This window comes from Carassius carassius, chromosome 22, assembly GCF_963082965.1.
Source record: "Carassius carassius chromosome 22, fCarCar2.1, whole genome shotgun sequence".
Lineage (NCBI taxonomy): Eukaryota > Metazoa > Chordata > Actinopteri > Cypriniformes > Cyprinidae > Carassius > Carassius carassius.
The window spans coordinates 18,417,505-18,437,509 of NC_081776.1; the positions used below are offsets into that span (position 1 = coordinate 18,417,505).

The 20,005-nt window shown below is 39.2% G+C and overlaps 1 protein-coding gene across 2 annotated transcripts in view; it reads left to right on the forward strand.

The window, feature by feature from the left end:
- The window catches only part of LOC132099081 (cadherin EGF LAG seven-pass G-type receptor 1-like), a 165,915-nt gene that overhangs the window by 24,901 nt on the left and 121,009 nt on the right, over positions 1-20,005 (forward strand). For both annotated transcript variants that reach the window (XM_059505518.1, XM_059505519.1), the window contains exons 2-4: positions 16,816-17,454; positions 18,610-18,832; positions 19,624-19,739. In XM_059505518.1, coding sequence (XP_059361501.1) covers positions 16,816-17,454; positions 18,610-18,832; positions 19,624-19,739 — 978 coding nt within the window. The remainder of the gene's footprint in view (positions 1-16,815; positions 17,455-18,609; positions 18,833-19,623; positions 19,740-20,005) is intronic.

Here is a 20,005-nt window from a genome sequence, read left to right on the forward strand (position 1 = left end):
ATGCGCTCACACCTGCCTGCTGCCATTCCTGAGCAAGCTCTGCACTGGTGGCACTCCGATCCAGGAGTGGATCTTAGGACCCAGAAGTGGTGAAGAATGATGTCAGACATAACAAGCAGATATTCCTAAAGGGGTCCTCTTATGCTTTTTTACTTTTGGAATTTTAGTCAGTGTGTAGTGTGTTTGTTTGGGCATAAACATTTTTACTAAGTTATAAATCTCAAAGTTGACTCCAAAGCAAGATATTTCATTTAAAAAAAAATAAAATCCCTTTCAAGAATTCCAAAAAACGGCTAGTTTGAACTACAGCGTTGTTTTCCGGGGTTTGTGATTTCGCGAAGCAGCCCATTAGAATAAAATTAAAATAAATCCCGCCTATGGAAATGGTTGGTTGGTGGGGAGGGCTGAGGTCATGGTTTGAACACTAGGCCGAGTGGTCAGACAAGACGATCCTCTTGTTTAATATTCTCAGGATCTGAATCCGGCTCAAACTGATATGACAGTATTGATGCCATCTTAACTGTACCGGAGCAGAGGGAAATTGCTGCTTTGAGAAGGGGCAGGGCAGTACTGAAACACTGTCTGAGCTGTTCTCCAATCACTACGCGCAGGGACAGCTAACCAATCACAATACATTTAGTTTTTGGAAGACGGGCCTTCATCAAACCCGGAACTAATCAAACCATTTGTGCAAGGCTGGGAAGAAAGGTATTGCAATAATGTAAATTATGTGAAAAGTAATGAATTTTTCGAACCACCAAGCATGAGAGCATGTTCTAGTACACCTGCCAAAATGAAATCAAGACTTTATAAAAGAGCATAATAGGACCCTTTAACCACTCCTATCCAACCAGATATTGAAGTTAGAAATCCCTGTATCATGATCACTAATTCACATACCTTGTCAATAAGATAAAAGTGGGTTTTGTTCAAGTTGCTATTATCCCCATAGATCTTTGATATGAATATTGTTTGGTGATTAAATACCGCAGGCTAAAAAGTAACTAGTAATTAGTACTCTGAGTAGTTTTTGAGAGGAGTACTTTGTACTTTTACTTAAGTACTTTTTTGACAGCAGTACTTTTACTTGTAATTGAGTATTATTTCAGCAATATAATAGTACTTGTACTTAAGTACAAATTTTGCACTTGACCCACTTACCGCCGCTCGTCTCTTCACTCTCTCTCCCGTCGCAGATTTCACTGAACCATGCCTCCCCCGCCCTTTTTTCGGGGAACATGAATGAGTACAAAGCATTGTGAACGAATAGTCTAATTTCTAGCTCAATGACTCACGACACATGTGGCACAGACTAAAAACCATCTGTGCCTTTGGAAATAAATCCTTTGCAGAGGTTAGAGCAGATCCATTGCTGGCTGACGAGTTAAACACTTTCTACAGCCGCTTTGAAAACAATCTAAGCAGCGAGAGTCTGCCAATCAGCGCATCAGGAATCAGCAGTCAGAGTAGCTATAATCATGTGATCACCGTGTTGGAGGACGAGGTTCGAAGGGCCCTAAAGAGAGTGAATGTCAGGAAAGCAGCCAGACCTGATGGGATTCAGGTCCTGCACTGATCAACTCACTGGTTTGTTTACTTCCTTCTTTCAGTCCCTTGCTACCTCGCAGGTTTCCACCTACTTTAAAAAATCTGTCATCATCCCTGGGCCTAAGAATAATAAACCCTCTTGTCTGAATGTCTATCGCCCAGTTACCCTCACATCAATAGTCATGAAGGTCTGGTATAGAACTAAATTTGCTCCTCCATCCCTGATACTTTAGATCCTCTTCAGTTTGCTTATTGCCCCAGATCCACTGAAGATGCCATCTCTCATGTCCTGCACTCTTCTCTCATGCACACTGACAGCAGCAATGGGAACTATGTGAGGCTGCTATTTATCGACTATAGCTCAGATTTCAGTACTATAGCCCCCATCAAGCTTGCATTTAAAATTATAGACCTCAGTCTAAACTCTTCACTCTGTGACTGGATTCAAGACTTCCTCACCGGCAGACCTCAAGTGGTGAAAGTAGGCCAGTTCACCTTAGCTTAGATTCTCTGCCCGAGCTCGGGCTCGACACGACCCGCGGGCTGGGCCGGGCCGATATTTCCCGCCACCGTCCTCGGGCCAGGTCGGGTCGGGCCCTTGATAAAGCACGTCACGTGTCGTGCGTAGCGTCTCAACCACTCGCAGTCTCGCATGCGTGACGCATCACACCTGCTGTGCGTGCTGTACTATTCAGTAGAATAAGTGCAACATGGAGCTTGAAGAAGCAAAGAAAAAAATGAAAACAGGAGAATTAACTTTGAGCAAGTTTTATATATATATATATAACTGCGCAGCTCCCCCGTAGCCTAAATGATCTAGCACAGCAGCACCTGCGGTAAAAAATAAAAAATAAATCTGGCACTGCCCCTGGTTATAACGGCCCACATATTAAAAATGGTCGGGTTTAAATCGGGCTCATAATTACAGTGAACGTGTCAGGCCGGGCCAGGCTCGGACACAACGTGCTCGGATAGGGTCGGGCTTGATTTGTTGGGCCCGATCTAAGCTCTAGTTCACCTCCAACTCCATCACCCTGAATGTAGGAGCCCAACAGGGCTGTGTTCTGAGTCCCCTGCTCCACTCTCTCTACACACATGACTGCGTGTCTTCCCACAGCTCCATATCTATTATCAAATTTGCTGATGATACTGTGGTTCTGGGCCTCAATAAGGAGACTGCATACCTTGATGAAGTAGATAAACTTACATCATGGTGCCAGGACAATCGTATCTCTCTGAATGTGAGCAAAACTAAAGAACTGATTGTTGAATTCAGGAAGAGACAGAAGCAGCCCTATACTCCTCTTATGATCAGCTGGAACCCTGTGTTTGTTACGGCTACTAGGGCTTCATGAGGTGTGGAACTGAATCTAATTGGGAAACCTGTACCAATACTCAGCCCCATATAATTACTTAGAAAATTAATAGGCCATCTCCCCTCATAAAGCCACACAATTTATCATGTTTAAGTTTATCATGTTTTGTGACAAGTTAGCAGTCAAAGTTTAATCCTTAGGTTTGTTTAAAGGGTCATATGATGCTTTTATAAAGATCATTAATTTGTGTATTTGGTTTAACAGAATATGTTGACATGCTTTAATAGTAAAAAAAACACATTATTTTTCAAATACTGTACATTATTGTAGGTCCTCTATGCCCTGCCTCTCACAAAGTCCCTCCTTCCGACAAGTGCAGTCTGCTATGATTGGCCAACTGACGCATTGCATTGTGATAGGCCAAACACCAAAAGAACGCACCGGAAATGTAACGCCCCTTTCCATAATTGTGAGCTTCTTCTTTCAAAATAAATGTAATGACGCACACATACACCCAACGCGCAAAACTCATCATTGGAAAAATTCTATAGCAAATATTTAAACTAATAACAAAACATACTTCCAGTAGCTGATTCTGAAGTGCCAGATTGTCGTAGCAAAGTCAGAATTACCTCCTCTCCTAGGTTCATGAAACAGTCGTCCATAAAATGCATATGAATACTGTATGACCCCTTTAAATCTGTAACCCTAATAATGTCCAGCATTAATGGTTTTTACAAGTAATGAACATAAATTTTTCCAAAACAGACTTTTTATCTTTTTGTGTGCATGTACTTCTTTGAATGTCCCGTTATATTTATCACATATCAGAAAAAGTCCCTGAAGAGGTCTAACAACTGTTGTTCTGGGGCTCACTTTCAGGTTTTGATGTTTTAATTGAGTTTTGGCTAAGCCTCTTTCTCTTTCAGCTTCTAACTAGTTCTTTCAAGACCCTTTGGGCCCTGTTTACACCTGGAATTAAGATGCATTTTAATCAGTCCAGATACAAGATGTCTACGCTAAATAGAGGTGTAAATTTTTCCACATTTGTCCACTTCCAGAGGTACTCTAAGCAGATTACTTTCATATAGATGATCATGTGGTCAGTGATCATTTTTCAATACTATTCGTCTGCTAATCATGACACTCTTGTGAAAGTGATGTAGATTGTTACAAAATAAAGCCAAAAGTATACTTCAGTTTTGATGTAACTGCCGAATGCTCAGGCTTTCAAAGTATTCTCCAGCTTCAGTTGACTGACGAAGACAGTGAACACGGATGATTCATGTAAGCAAATCCAATACATTGTCTTTCATTTTTATATGCAGGTCTAGTAAAATGTAACCAATATATTGATCACTTTTGTCATGCTTCCATAACATTAATGTTAAACGATTCTGGGCTAACTTAGCAAAGTAGCGCCATGTTGGTTATTGCTAACTTCTAGCTAGAAAGTTTAGCAGCTTCTACAAGGCTCGAAATTCCCAACATTTTTGTCGCATATGCTCCTGAAATTTAATCTGTGCGACCTAAAAATATATTTAGGAGTAACGTTATATGCGAGGAGCATATGAACATATCTGTCCACTAATGACATGTCCGATTTGCGAACTAATGACTCCTTTGAACCGATTCACTTTAATGAATGCTTAAATCTGATCTGGGTCGAGTTTCCCGATAATGATGTATTTTCGCTCTGAAGAGCGCTCTCTACGTGCAAGGTTATAAACGCTCGCCGCAATTCCACGCGCTTTTCCCAAAAACTTTACTTGACATGAACACGTTCTACGTGCTACTAAAGAATCACTGTTCATTTGCTAAATTCGTGCTGAAATATAACCTATTGAATCGTATTCTGAACGTTCAACCTAATAATCTTCATCTGTTGTGGATTAGCAATCATAGAAGTCTATAATAAAGCACTGACAAAATGGCTGAACAAAAACACAAGAAAAGAAACCTTTCAAAAATATAGAGGGAAATAAAGATGTTATTTTTAATAGATGTAAAGGACACCATAGAAATGAGGACAAGAAATGCCCAATAAATGGCTAGTTTTCGTGCACGTCAGCAGCAAATCATTGACAGATTTTTTGGAATTCATCCCTATTTTGCCCAGTCTTTGAAGCATATCTTCCCTTTTTAATTAATTAATTTATAAATTCATTTAAACAAAAAACAAGTACAATATTTTTAATTTATTATTATACTATATAAATTATGTCAATGTAGGTGTGTGTGGTATGGTGGGGGGGGGGGGGGCTGTCGCCGCGTCATGGTGCACCGTAAAGTTTCCTGCTTTTTTGTCCTTTGCCAATCACACCTATGCAGTAATGTGTTGTTGTTCTCATTGGTTTCTTTTTCCATATAAATATATATATATATACATTTTTTTTAGACAATCTGACAATGTCATTTTCATATTTTGTATATTCCTTACTCAAACACTTTTAGGTATCCCATGATACATGGGTTATCATCGGTTACCTGCCCACATAGCTCACAGGAACAAAGGAGCGTGTTCATGTCCACTGCAAACAGAGCCAGAGCCCTGTCAGTATCTGAGCACTCGATAGACGGACATTCTGATTAACACAAGTACCTGGCTGCTAAATTACCTTTGGATATTAGAATACCCTCTGTATCACATTTCCCCTATATATATATATATATATATATATATTCAACTTGTCCAGACAGAATTCTGAACTATCTATGAACTAGTCATAAATAGCATCAAAAGGTGTTATTCTTTGGTCTTAGTGTGCACTTGGCTTAACTACATTTCTTGGGAATGTTTACAAAGTTAAGAAAAAAACATCATTGTTTTAGTACAGTGTTCTTCTTCTGTCAACTTTCATCACTTGATTTAGTTTATATATTATCTTATATCTAGAAAGCTAATTTCCCTTACTGCAATACTGAGGCCTCACTGACTCTTTTATGTTGAAATATGTGTTCCGTTGTTTTGATTCAGTCTGGTGCTTTAACCTCAGTGTCACATCGATGAGTTTATTGCCTGAGGTCATGTTTGTTTCACCACATGCCACACTACTGTATCACCTGCTAAGCATTTCAACACGCCAGCTGCGTATTTAATTTTTTCAATATCTGATTTCAAATCACAGTCAGCATTCTGGTATTCTGAAGGGCTCTTTGCCTGAGCAGAGGCCAGCCGATTATAACAGGAAACCTGCAGGAGCAATTCGTTCATGTTAGATGACTATGTTGGCAGGATTTGGAGATATTGTTTTATCAGTAAAATGAGTCAGGATAGTTCTAGATACTTAACAGCTGAATAAGATGGCATCTATAAAAATCTGTTTTAATTAAATCTCTCAGGAGCTGTTTTGAATGGTTCTCACTGGAATGAGTGTCCGGTGACAATTCTCATGTTGCAGGTCATTGACCTCTGGCCATTTTTAATCCGAGTTTGTTCTGCATGGTCAGGTGAAAACACCTGGTTTGTAGATACGTCTGTCTTAGAAGTGACAAGATGTTAAAGGATAGAATACAATTACCTGACACAGACAGCACTATGTTACTGGATTAACAGACAATGTCAAAATAAAGCGAACCTGCAGGGGGTTTCAGTGCACATCATAAGCAAATCAGCATAGCAAGTTTTTCATGCATTTGTCGCTTGATGCGCATTTGGATTTTTTTATTTTTTTCTCTCCATCCGATTTTGTTAAAAAAATGCATCTGGAGGATGAGTCTTTTTAAATATATGTGTAGAATGGATTGGGACTGTTGTTTAACCTTCATTAGATGAAGACTGTATGTCACTCACCATCAAACCTGGACTAATGTAATAGAAAATGAACAAGACACTCTCTTAACTCAATTAAGATAGCATTTCCCACTCCCAGTCCTCCCAAACCTTTCCACTAATGCAAAAAGAGCAGCACTGTGTGCCTATATCTTGATGTGATCTGCTGTCCGGAGGAACAGCTCAGTAAGCACAGTCTGTCAACAATGACACAAGTACAGATGAAGAATCTAGAAGCAATCAAACTAATTGTAACTAACTAATTGTAGTCAATTTAGCTTTCAGACTACACAAATGAATTTTTACAAGTTAGTCTGCTATTAATACTCCTAAAATAGATTTTCAGTAGTTTATCTAATGTTTAGTCTAGACCATAAGAATAAGTTTTCAGTAGTTAGCTTTGCTTTCAGACTACTAAAATTGATTCAGTAATTTAGTTTTCAGAAATTAATGTAAATATTCTGAATGGGAAATTGAATGCTGAACAGGTTTAAGCGGTCTAAACACATAACTGGCTACTAAGCTAATGCTGTGTTCCATTTACCTCTTTAACTCAATTGTTAGCAATACCAGTTGATTAAAAACACATAAATAGCATAATTTTGCACAGATAATGTCATAGGATTATGTCCACAAATAGTGTTTGGATAGTACTGTGTGCACCACTGAGTTCATTGAGACAGAGACAAACATAGGTGCTAATAAACAATATATACTCCTATTTCTCTTCTATTGATGCACTGAGCAGCCATATTGGATTCTGTTGTTGTTGCGATTCTTCCGAGATTTCGAGACGGAACTCCAATTTAGGAGTGTGTTCCAATTAAAGTTCCTACTGGGAACTCAGAATTTCCAACTAAAAATCAATTTAGTAATCTAAATTGATTACTAAATGTAAATTTCACTACACCTAGTTTAATTATGAAAAGTTTGTATCAGTACTCTGAATGCTGAATTGAATTGAATACTGAACTGGTTTAAGCAGCCTGAACACATAACTGGCTACTAAAATTTTGTTTAGTAGTCTGAACACTGTTAATTACTGAAAATCCATTCAGTAAAATGGCAGCAAACTTGGCTGCCACTGCTGAATATCCATTTTAGTATAAGTTTAGGAGACTTAGTAGACATGGAGTCTACTGTGAAATCAACCCGCCTCCTGCATTCCAGGACTGGTCCCACTGCATCCAGGTCTGTATTGTAATCCCACCTGTTACAGGCTGGAGAGATGTACTCCTGCAGTCTGCCCACCTCCTCCCTCTTCCCCAAGCTGAATAAAATCTTTTGTGTGCATGGGGTCCTTCTCTAAAGTGCATCCATGTAAGAGCAGACTAATCCCAGCAAGCCAAGCAGAGGCATGCATCACTTTCAATGGCGAGTGGAACAGGAAAAGACACCATGACACCAGCCTCCCTCACAGTGTAAAGGATATTGAGTTGGACAAGACTACCTTTGGCAGCAGTGGTTCCTACTGTCATTCACTCTTGTTGTACAAACAAGAGAGTTTTCAAAGTCAACATGAAACACTCTCTCAAAACTCAAGTGCGCTCTCTGGGAACTGAGCCTGCTCGTGACTACTGTAGGTGCCAGCACTTTATTCTGGCTCATCATCTCTTTCCTCCACTATCTATCTTTCATCGCTCTCTCCTTAGAGCTGTCATAGCAGACATCTACACCCAAACACCCTTATCACTGCTGGATTAACTTGATAAGGTAACTGGCAGCGGTTCTTAAATGTTTAGGCAGACTGACAGTAATTGACTTTAGTAGGACTAGATAGATACTCTATTTAATTTGATGCAAATTAAGTTGTTCAATGGATTTCTGGATTTTTTCCGCTACTGGATTTGTTTGGAAGATGTTTCAGTGTTTCCCCATGTCAAACAACTAACACCACATTGGTATACAACATTACACCATAGCTTTCTTTACGAAACACAAGCAGTTGTTGTAAAACTTTATTATTATTATTATTATTATTATTTATCCATATTGTTTCTCAGTGCAGTAAAGATGATAAAGACTAGCCTAAATATCTTCTTAAATAGTTATGTATATGTTAATTATGTAAAATTGTTTAAGAATGCAGAATGAATACTGTGTAAATCCCTTGCAAAAAAAATTACAGAAATGTATCATTAATCATTTACAAACCTTTTTCTGACGAAATGCAAAATACAAAATCAATTTATGTATAAATAGTTTGTAAACCCATCATGTCAAATTTTACAATGCATTGTTCGTAAAACAGTTCTTTCGTAAATTGTTTATACGTGCAGAATGCAGCTGTCACGGAACGCTCAACAACGCCGCCTCCTGGTTTCACCAGATCCCTCTCTCCTGCGTATTAGGACTGCTTTTCCCCTTATCCGCCTCTGCTCATTATCTCCTGATTAGTCTCCTTATTGCATTATCACCTGTGTACCCTTAGCTCTCCTTTATCTGGACTGCTCTGCTCATGGTTCATTTGTGAAGTCTTGATTTACCCATACTCTGTCTCTAGTTTGTCTCTCCAGTTAGCTCTTGTGATTTTGACTTGGACTCTGATCTTGTTTTTGAACCTAAGCTGCCAGCCCTTACCCAGGCCTGTTTTGATTTACTATTCTTGGATTGCCTTTACCTGTGTGCTGCTTTGAGTTATTTCTTCTGGCCTTGCCAAGTATCCTTGTGTTATATGACTATCTCTGCTGGCTTACCTGCGTTAATTAAATACTGCAGATGGATCCGACGGCCTCAGCCTCTTCGTCACAGCAGCTGTGACAACTGTTTGTAAACCAATTTTTGTGAAAAATTCAGAATGGATATTGTTTCAGAATATATGCAAAACAAATTTCTGAATAAACTGTGAATCCATTTTTACATAAATTATCACAGAATTAATACAAAATGTTTTCTGCGCATATTGTTCATTAAACAATGGCTTTATGAAGAATTCACTATGAAAATTGTACCTTTTTGTTTCCCAAATAAACTGCCCAATAAACAGACTGTACTTCTGTCACTCAAAGCCTCGTGTTCCTTTGAATCATGAATTCAATTGAATTGAATTCCTTCAATCATCTCCGACAAATGCCTGTAGACCATTTGATAGGTGCGCATTTCTATAATTGCTCTGTAACTTCCAGACGCGTCTCCACCAACAATCAATAACGTTATGATTGTCAATGCATTACAAAATAAATGCTGTCCTCCCCTCTGCTCCATGTGTTAGTTTTGAAACCAGAGGAGCAGGTGATAAACTAGTTATCTCGTTTTACCCATTCATTAAACGTCTGGTCCCATCTGGCTGATGTAAACACAGAGTGCAACTAACAATGTCTTGCCCTCATATTCCCCGCGATGACGGCCAAAGGGGATCAAAGACAGGGTAAAGTGTGAAATTGGACGTTTGTATGTGTTTGAGAGTGTGAGTAAGAAGGAATTGCCCTAAACACAATAACCACAAGCATGTTTGAACATGGCCCTCAAAACCTTACATAAAAGGGACCGCATCTTTCTAACCCCATTGTCGACAAAAGTCTGGCAATGACAAGTGAAGTCCTTATCACAAAAACTGATTAATTTCTCTTGACAGAGAAGATTACAGCCCCATTTCTGGACCAGGGTAATTTCCTGGAAGGCCAAGAATCTATTATCCCGTCTGTCAGTGTCATTCTTCCAGGTTAAACAATGACTCAGAGGTGTGTTTTTATTTGAAAGACCTTGAGCACTGTGAAAAGTCTCATTCATGATTTTATTCTGCTGAGAAACTTTGCCACCTACTACACCGCAACTGTCCCAGTTGTACGTCTCGTAAATGCCATTTTGACTGTATTTTAACATACATTCAACATACATAAATGTTAGCATTTCATGACGCTGTATATTATCAGAATTCCTACACTGTAATATTAAATGCTTTCATTAATATGAAAATAGTAGAGATGGCAACGAAACAGTGATTTCCAGAGAAGTGGAGAATGGAGCTGTTGTGGGGTGACTTAAGTATATAAGATCAAGTATATAAGAGCAATCTGGACGCAGCTGTGAACAGGTGAAATGTTGATGTTGATCTCCATTTGGGCCCCTGATCTAAACACCTGCATCTGTCTCTACATGCCCAGCTGGCATGAGAGTCACAATGAGCTCTGGGAAATGATGGACTGATAAATATCGTTAAGGTAGAAATTCAATGAAGCACTAAGAAAATCTCAGATTTTGTGTCTGCGAAAAGCTCAGCTAGGTAGGAAATTGTTGCTTGGGACAACAGTGGTCAACACAAAAATGTACAGAATTCCTGATCAACCAATCACAGTCAAATATTAAAGAGAGGTGTAAAAACTTTAAGTTTGCATTGTAGCTCTTCTCATTTTACAGCGTCTCTAGGACAGATTGCTTGTTGTGTTCCTTTTGTGTGAATCACTTTGGATAAAAGTGTAAAGGTTTTGATCTCATCGCATATGTAGTGGGACAAAAATCATGGTAAAATGTGTTGTATGACTACACGTTTTAAGCATCTCAGTTTACAAGCAGTGTCATATAAAATGTTGTATATAAATCTTATTTAAATGTGCAGAATGAATGGCAGTGAATTGCAATATTTGATTTGCTGGTGTATTGTATTACACATAAAAAAAAACTATTAAAAAAGGATTGTAATTACATACACCAAGAAACTTAACAATTCACACCCTGAGTATGTGTGTGTGTATTTATTAGAGCAAAACAATAGAAAGCCACATGGTTTTACCTCACCGTACCTAAAGCAGGTCACTGAGTTGTAGAAATGGGAGGGATTCATAGGCGGGTTTCTCAAGAGTTATTGGCTCAGTGGGCGGCACCTTTGCTTCTTTTGTTATGATTCAAACATTTGAACTTGAGGGAGGGCTGCAAAAATGCTGATGGTCACATTGGCACAGAAACTGATTTTCATTGGATCTGGTAGATATGTACCTCTCCTACAACAGCCACCCATTTAACGACTTATTATAAATATTGTTGCCCTGGGCAGCATCTTGTAATGAAAGACTGTTTTTGTTTACTCATTTGTCTAATTTAAGAAAGGAACATCTAGTCAAGTCAAGTCAAGTCACCTTTATTTATATAGCGCTTTAAACAAAATACATTGTGTCAAAGCAACTGAACAACATTCATTAGGAAAACAGTGTGTCAATAATGCAAAATGATAGTTAGAGGCAGTTAAATAGTGTCTGTGCATTTATTTGCAATCAAGTCAACGATATCGCTGTAGATGAAGTGACCCCAACTAAGCAAGCCAGAGGCGACAGCAGCAAGGAACCGAAACTCCATCGGTGACGGAATGGAGAAAAAAACCTTGGGAGAAACCAGGCTCAGTTGGGGGGCCAGTTCTCCTCTGACCAGACGAAACCAGTAGTTTAATTCCACGCTGCAGCAAAGTCAGATTGTGCAGAAGAATCATCTGTTTCCTGTGGTCTTGTCCTGGTGGTCCTCTGAGACAAGGTCTTTACAGGGGATCTGTATCTAGGGCTCTAGTTGTCCTGGTCTCCGCTGTCTTTCAGGGCAGTTGAGGTCCTTTCTAGGTGCTGATCCACCATCTGGTCTGGATACGTACTGAATCCGGGTGACTGCAGTGACCCTCTGATCTGGATACAGACTGGATCTGGTGGCTATGATCAACTCGGAATAAGAGAGAAACAGACAAATATTAGCGTAGATGCCATTTTTCTAATGATGTAGCAAGTACATAGGGTGTTATGGGATGTGTTTCCGGTTCCGGTTTACTTAATTAATACAGCCTAAAAATCCTTTAATGGATTTGGATATTAAAAGCATATTAGTATGTTATTTGTAAACCAGGTTAAAGAGATGGGTTTTTAATCTAGATTTAAACTGCAAGAGTGTGTCTGCCTCCCGAACAATGTTAGGTAGGTTATTCCAGAGTTTAGGCGCCAAATAGGAAAAGGATCTGCCGCCCGCAGTTGATTTTGATATTCTAGGTCCCCCTTCCTCAAATCTTGCCCTGGAGGTCCAATGCGCTGCAGAGTTTAGCTCCAACCCTGATCAAAGTCACCTGTCTGTGATTTTCTAATGATCCCATAGACATTGATTGGCATTGATTAGCATGTTCAGGTGTGTTTGATTAGAGTTTGATCTAAACTCTGCAGGAAAGTGGATCTCGAGGTCCAGATTTGAGGAACCCTGTTCTAGGTATTATCAAATAGGAAGTAAAAGGAGCTCATTCAAATACTGAGGTGCTTTATAAGTAATAAGCAATATTTTAAAATCTATACGATGTTTGATAGGGAGCTAGAAACGTGGCTTTCTAAGGAAAGATTGCGATCAAATAGCACACCTAGGTTCCTAACTGATGACGAAGAATTGACAGAGCAGCTATTTCAAGCAGAGTTTTTAGGTCCTATAATTAACACCTCTGTTTTTTCAGAGTTTAGCAGTAAGAAATTACTCGTCATCCAGTTTTTTATATCGACTATGCATTCCATTAGTTTTTCAAATTGGTATGTTTCACCAGGCCGCGAAGAAATATAGAGCTGAGTATCATCACCATAACAGTGAAAGCTAACACCATGTTTCCTGATGATATCTCCCAAGAGTAACATATAAAGCGTGAAGAGTAGCGGCCCTAGTACTTAGCCTTGAGGTACTCCATACTGCACTTGTGATCGAAATGATACATCTTCATTCACTGCTACGAACTGATGGCGGTCATATAAGTAAGATTTAAACCATGCTAATGCACTTCCATTAATGCCAACAAAGTGTGTCAGAGTGTGAACATCTATAGAAGTATCCCTAATTTTAAACCATTTTAAACACAAATCAAACACTGTTTAGGATGAGCATTGAGGTTTGTCTTATACCAGTTGTTTAGTCATCCTTTGCCAATAAGAGGAAAACTAATTTCATGCCATCCCACCCTTGACACACTCTGAAACACACTGGACTGCCCCTCTGTCCTGAGTGTGTCAGATCACCGCTCTAGGACGGTTGTGGATAATGACAGGGAATGCTAATGGCAGAGTTTGTTATCCCATGTTCTCCATGTAATTACATTAGTCAGCTTGAGTTGCACAAGACGCCGGTCTAAGAGGAAGGAACCATTGCCAATCATTTTGACCGCAGCGGGCATGCTGGGATATTCGTGGCTTTTATCCAATACCTGTGATATGGTGAAGTTTGAGGCATATCGCACACTTAACAACTTCAAGTTAAACATCAACATACTACAACACATACAAATTAAATTTATTTTCTTTATTATTAATAAAGACCCTAACCCTATTATTATCTGAATTTTTATGCATGTGTGTATAGTAATAAAGTTTATCATATGGAGGCAGTTTGTTGCAGCCTCATAAAGTTAATACTGTTAGTTCATAAACTAATCAGTGTTTATTTTCAATTTGTGTTATCTTGATTAATGATGTGCTAATGCATTCATAGACTGTGACAGCAGTTGACAGACGTATACATTGTCAGGCTGCAAAGAAGTAGACTTATTTTTATGCTTTGACCAACTTACAAACACATGTAAAGTACTTGATTATATTTTAACTTTATCTAGTGTGTTATTCAATATAACATTTAAAGTGCTAAATTACAGCTTCATCATTACAAATGTGTTCCATTTTTATTTAAATATGACGCACACGTTTCAGTAGATTTAATTTTAATGCATCACAATTGCTTTGTCAGTAAATTTGTCAGTACACATTAATCATATTTCAAAGACAACAGAATCAAAATTATATATATATATATGTATGTATATATATATATGTATATATATGTATATATATGTATGTATACAGGGCTTGACATTAAAGGGATAGTTCACTCTCAAATTAAATTTTGGTATGTTTTAGCTTACCTCAAGGACATCCAAGATGTAGGTTTCTTCGTTTCCGCAGTATTTCCCATTTTGATATTTTTAGGTCAAACCGTTCTTGTCTGTGACTCATATAATGGAGGTCTATGGTCACCACCTCAAAGAGCAGGTACAGAGGAGTCCAAATTAAACAATTCCCCATCATAAATACACACTGATGACCTAAGACACGAAACGAGTGGTTTGCGTAAGAAAATGAAGAGTATTTATATAGTTTTTACCTCTTGTACACAACCACATCCAACTGATCTGAGTGTGCGAGTGCTTCCGGGCGCGCGCTCTGGCTTAGTCTGCGCAAGCGCGGAGAGCGCAGGAAGTGATCTCTCGCGCGTGTACATCACTCATTGTTTACACTTACTGTCTATGGTTTAGACAGAGATTTCGGAAGTGTTACCTTTCACTGTGAAGATCTAAACATATTTAGACGTACAAGAAATCGCAATGGAAGACGATTTCAATATATCTATAGACAACGTTTAATTTTTTTCACAACCATATTTATTTGAACCAGAATACACAGACCAAGTACTCAGGAGCGATCCGCTACAGGAACACGTCTTAAAGCCTCAGAGAGACAGAGATCTCTTCAAAATTGGTGGTGTTTTAGTAGCAAGTGTTGTGAGATGCCAACAGAAGTGGAGAGCATATGTTGTCATGAATGGAACAACTACAAGACGACAACAAGGACATTGACAGTATCGCATCACACACCTGCCTGACTGAAGTTCCTGAGTTTTCTCCGTTGTTGAGGCACAGCATTTTGCACGTTGTGTTTAGTTTGCCACGTATAAACTGGAGGCGACGTCCAATGCCAGAGGGACCCAATGGCATGCTGTCAATAGAGTGAGTAATGTGTGGTATTTTTATTATAATCGCAACGATTATAGGTTGCATTATAAACAAATTAATTAATTACAATTACTGCATTATATTTCAGACAGTGCAGATTGGTGGCATATCGTGAGGTAAACAGTAAACAATGAGTGACGTGAATGCGCGAGAGATCACTTCAGGCACTTTCCGCACTTGCGCAGACTAAGCCAAATGTATGACTGCTTTAATCTGACCTTTTCTATATTATCTATACTACACAGGCAGTGCTCCAGGCATAACTTTGTAATGTAATACAATGTTATTAGTTCAATATTCTGTGTGTCATATCAAAAGTGACGTGACATGTGGCCATGTAAAGTGACCCATACTCAGAATTAGTGATCTGCATTTATCCCATCCAAAGTGCACACACAGCAGTGAACACACAGACACACCATGAACACACTCCCGGAGCAGTGCGCAGCCATTTTTTGCTGCAGTGCCCGGGGAGCAGTTAGGGGTTCGTTGCCTTGCTCAAGGGCACCTCAGTTGTGGTATTGAAGTTGGAGAGAGCACTATACATTCACTCCCCCCACCTACAAACCCTGCTGTTACGAGACTCGAACCCACAACCTTTGGGTTGACTCCCTTACCATTAGGCCACAACTTCCCCACAATATTGTAATTAATTATAATAATTATTGTAAATAATTATATTTCTGCATTTCTGCACTGGGGAAACGTTATGTTCTTCAAAATATATTTTTTATATTTTACAAAAGAAAGTCATACTGGTTTGAAACAACATGAGGTTCAATAGGCTACTATCCCTTTAAGGATTTGGAAGTTTGTCAGTTGTACAGTTTAATGTCTGTAAGTAAAATAAGAAAAAAAAAAATATATATATATATATATATTTTTTTTTTTTTTTGCACTCTTATGCTGAAGTTGTTCAAAGGTATGAACAGGGTTGTTGTCTGTTGCTAAGCAATTGGCCCACCTGACATAAGTGACATTCAGTATGCATTAAATCAGCAACTGTCATATTCTGAAAGTGTATACTTGTAAACATTGTAATTGACTATGGAACTGTAGTTACGATCGTGTATAATCAAATAATAAGTATTCCGATCCTTTTTGTACTTTTGAGGATGAAAGAATTTATAGCGTTTTACAGTTGTCAATTCTCCATCATAATTTTTAGGGCATTAGTTCCAACAGAGAAGATAAGTTTGTGTTCTGAAGCAAGATACCAAGATGATCTGTCTAATTGTAGTGCAGCTTTGTAGTAATCCTGTTTGTTAACATGCTTTCTTCTCCAACCCAAAACCATATGTAGACTTTCTTTGTGTGAAAAGAGAACACTGTTATTTTCTGGAAGCAACTGACTTCCAGCTGAAACATTCCAAAATTAAAGCATTCTAAGGCTGGAGACAGGTTGTTTTTTCATGGAATGTAAAACTGAATTATTAACAGGCAGTTGTTTTGATAATTTTTAGATGGTATCCACCAAGTGATGGCCTTCTGCACTCTCCGTGTGACCATCATCACTGACGAGATGCTAACAAACAGCATCACTGTCCGTCTGGAGAACATGTCCCAGGAATGCTTCCTATCCTCATTGCTTTCTCTATTCGCCGAAGGTGTGGCAGCTGTTCTCTCAACTAGTCGAGAAGGAGTTTTCATCTTCAATATCCAGAATGACACAGATGTCAGTGGCAACATCCTCAATGTCACCTTCTCCGCCTTGCTTCCTGGAGGAGCTCAGGATCGTTACTTCCCTTCGGAAGAACTCCAAGAGCAAATCTACCTGAACCGAACTCTGTTACAGAAAATCTCCAGCCAAAGTGTCCTTCCGTTTGATGACAACATCTGCCTGCGGGAACCTTGTGAGAACTACATGAAATGCGTCTCTGTGTTAAAGTTTGATAGTTCTCCACCTTTCATAGCCTCTGATACAGTTCTCTTCAGACCAATCCATCCGATTAATGGCCTGCGCTGCCGTTGTCTGGCAGGCTTTACCGGTGACTACTGCGAGACAGAGATTGACCTGTGCTACTCAGGTCCATGCCACAACAATGGTCGCTGCCGCAGTCGAGAAGGAGGGTACACCTGTGAGTGTCTAGAAGACTTTACAGGTGAGTCTGCAAAACATTTTATGGCAGGGGGGCTCAATCCTGTTTCTGGAGATCTACCTTTCTGTAAGGTTCAGCTCCAACCCTGATCAAACACAACCAAACCAGCCATTTAAGATCTTAAGAAGCATTTGATGATTACAAAATGGTGTGTTCGATCAGGGTTGAATTGGAACTCTACAGCTAGATCTCCCGGGGCAGGATTGGGTGCTTTTGTTTTATGGCATACAGAATTTGTGTGTTTACTGTAGTCTGAACACTTGCAGGAATATGGTTTGGGTTGGGAGGTTTGTGGTTAGGGAGCAGTGTTTTGGCAGGAGCAGTAGGAATGCTGAAGGAACCACAGGGTAGAACTGTCAGTCATTTGGGGTAAACCACAAATAGGGAAACCACCAGAGCCACTGCCTTCAGAAGCAAAAGTCAGGGAGTCCTTGTCACAGGTGGACAAACAAGTGGTATGATGTGTCCACCTATGAGGGACATACTGAGTCTTGAGCAAAGATCATGCCATGTCAAACAAAGCTTTCTGACTAAATGGCAAAGTATAACATAAAAAGACTTGCATAGTGAGGACTATATCTCATCAATCTCCAGTTTGGATGCACTCTGCTATTCCTGACCACCTCCCCCTTCTTTATCAAGGCCAATTACCCCCTCTAATCATCTCCTTAGGTGCTTTGAAGGTCACAGTTCAACTCCAGATATTCTGCATCCATTATAATAGTGATGACAGCCTGCCTCTCAACATCTAACCCTTTCTGACTTTCTCACATTAGAGGGAAACAGATCTGTCTATTTCCCTCCAAGAGAAAGATTATCCCAAGGAAATCAGGGGTCATTACAGGCGGAGGGACTGCCATCCCATTCCCCTGCCACACATAAACACCCTTTGTTCAGATCTTGTCTGGATAATGGCTGATATATAACACTGCATGAGTTGCTTGTCCATTCTCAGCAAGGGAATTGGTGGTGCCATAGAGGAACTTTTGGATTGTCAAGTGCTTCCGTATGGAAAGCTGAGACTAATTCAGGGTTGAAACTTTGATTTAAGGCCAGTATAGCAGTGCTTCTGGTGGGCCAGTGTCCTGCAGAATTCCTTACCAATGTAATCTACCTGTCAAGTTAAAAGTTTACTTTACTTCTGATTATTCTACACAGGTGAAAACTGTGAAATAGATGCCCGCTCTGGTCGCTGTGTCCCCGGGGTATGTAAAAATGGAGGTGAGTGTGTCAACTTGCTAGTGGGCGGCTTCACATGCAGTTGCCCCTCTGGAGAGTATGAGAAACCTTTCTGTGAGATGACGACACGCAGCTTTCCTGGACAGTCCTTCATTACCTTTCGAGGCCTGAGACAGAGATTCCACTTCACTGCCTCCTTCATGTAAGTGCTCAGTTATGTGACAAGACAATTGTTTATGACCTCTATGTCATCCCTCTGTTTACCTTCTTGTTACACTGACACATCTGCCTGAAGCTTTTCATGCTGCAAAGTGTAATTTGTTTTAGAGTAGAATTTATTTTAGCCTGTTATCTGTTGGATTTATAAAGCTAGAAAGACATATGGATAATTTGTTTAAACTTATTTATTTTAGCCTGTTATCTGTTGGATTTATAAAGCTAGAAATACATATGGATAATTTGTTTAAACTGTTGTAAAGTTAAAAAAATAAGCTTCTTATTTATTAACTAGCAAATAATGAGACAGGGTCACTAGAGAAATATTTGGACTCCTGTGCTGTGTAGACACAGCAAGGGCTATGTGTTGAGAGAGCACTATCAGTGTTTTTCCTTATTTGTATCTTCTTCCTGTAGAGCAGCTGGTCTCTGACTCCTCTGCCCTCTATGCCACGGCCCATGCATGATGGAGGTGGGATATGCCTCCCAGGGCAGAGGAACCACTTCCTGTTCCTTCCTGTACCACTAGCCTTACATTAACTTCCTCTCTGATTTGTATTTTATTTTATTTATTTTTTTCCTCCCTTGATTAATATATGTTATTTCTTCTGTCTGGCTTGGAGGTGTCTTGTATCTCAATGAATTGAAGTCTTGAGTTCTAACATATGAGAAGTGCAATCAAACTTTGATAGATGTAAAGATTTATGAAGGATTAGTGCAAACATTCAATAAAACCTGTAATTCTGGTTGTTCTGATCAGTGTCTTCTTCTGTCCAGGTTTGCAACAAGAGAGAGAAACGCCCTCCTACTCTACAATGGTCGATTTAATGAGAAACACGACTTCATTGCTGTGGAGATCATTGAGGAACAGATTCAACTCACCTTCTCAGCAGGTACAACAGTCCTACCACTGTTACAATTGAGAAGATCAGGTCACCGATATGATGAGCCAATTGAATACTTTTTATCATAGGGCAGATAAACTAATAATCTTTACGTATAAATATGGGAAATGAGTATGCACAAATAAATATTCAATAATTACCAAAAAAATATTGAATATTTGCCATGAACCAATATTGTGCAGATATTTTATTCATCCCTTACCAAAATGTACTTTATTTAAGTATGTGAACTCAAATTATTCTCAGCCTTCTAA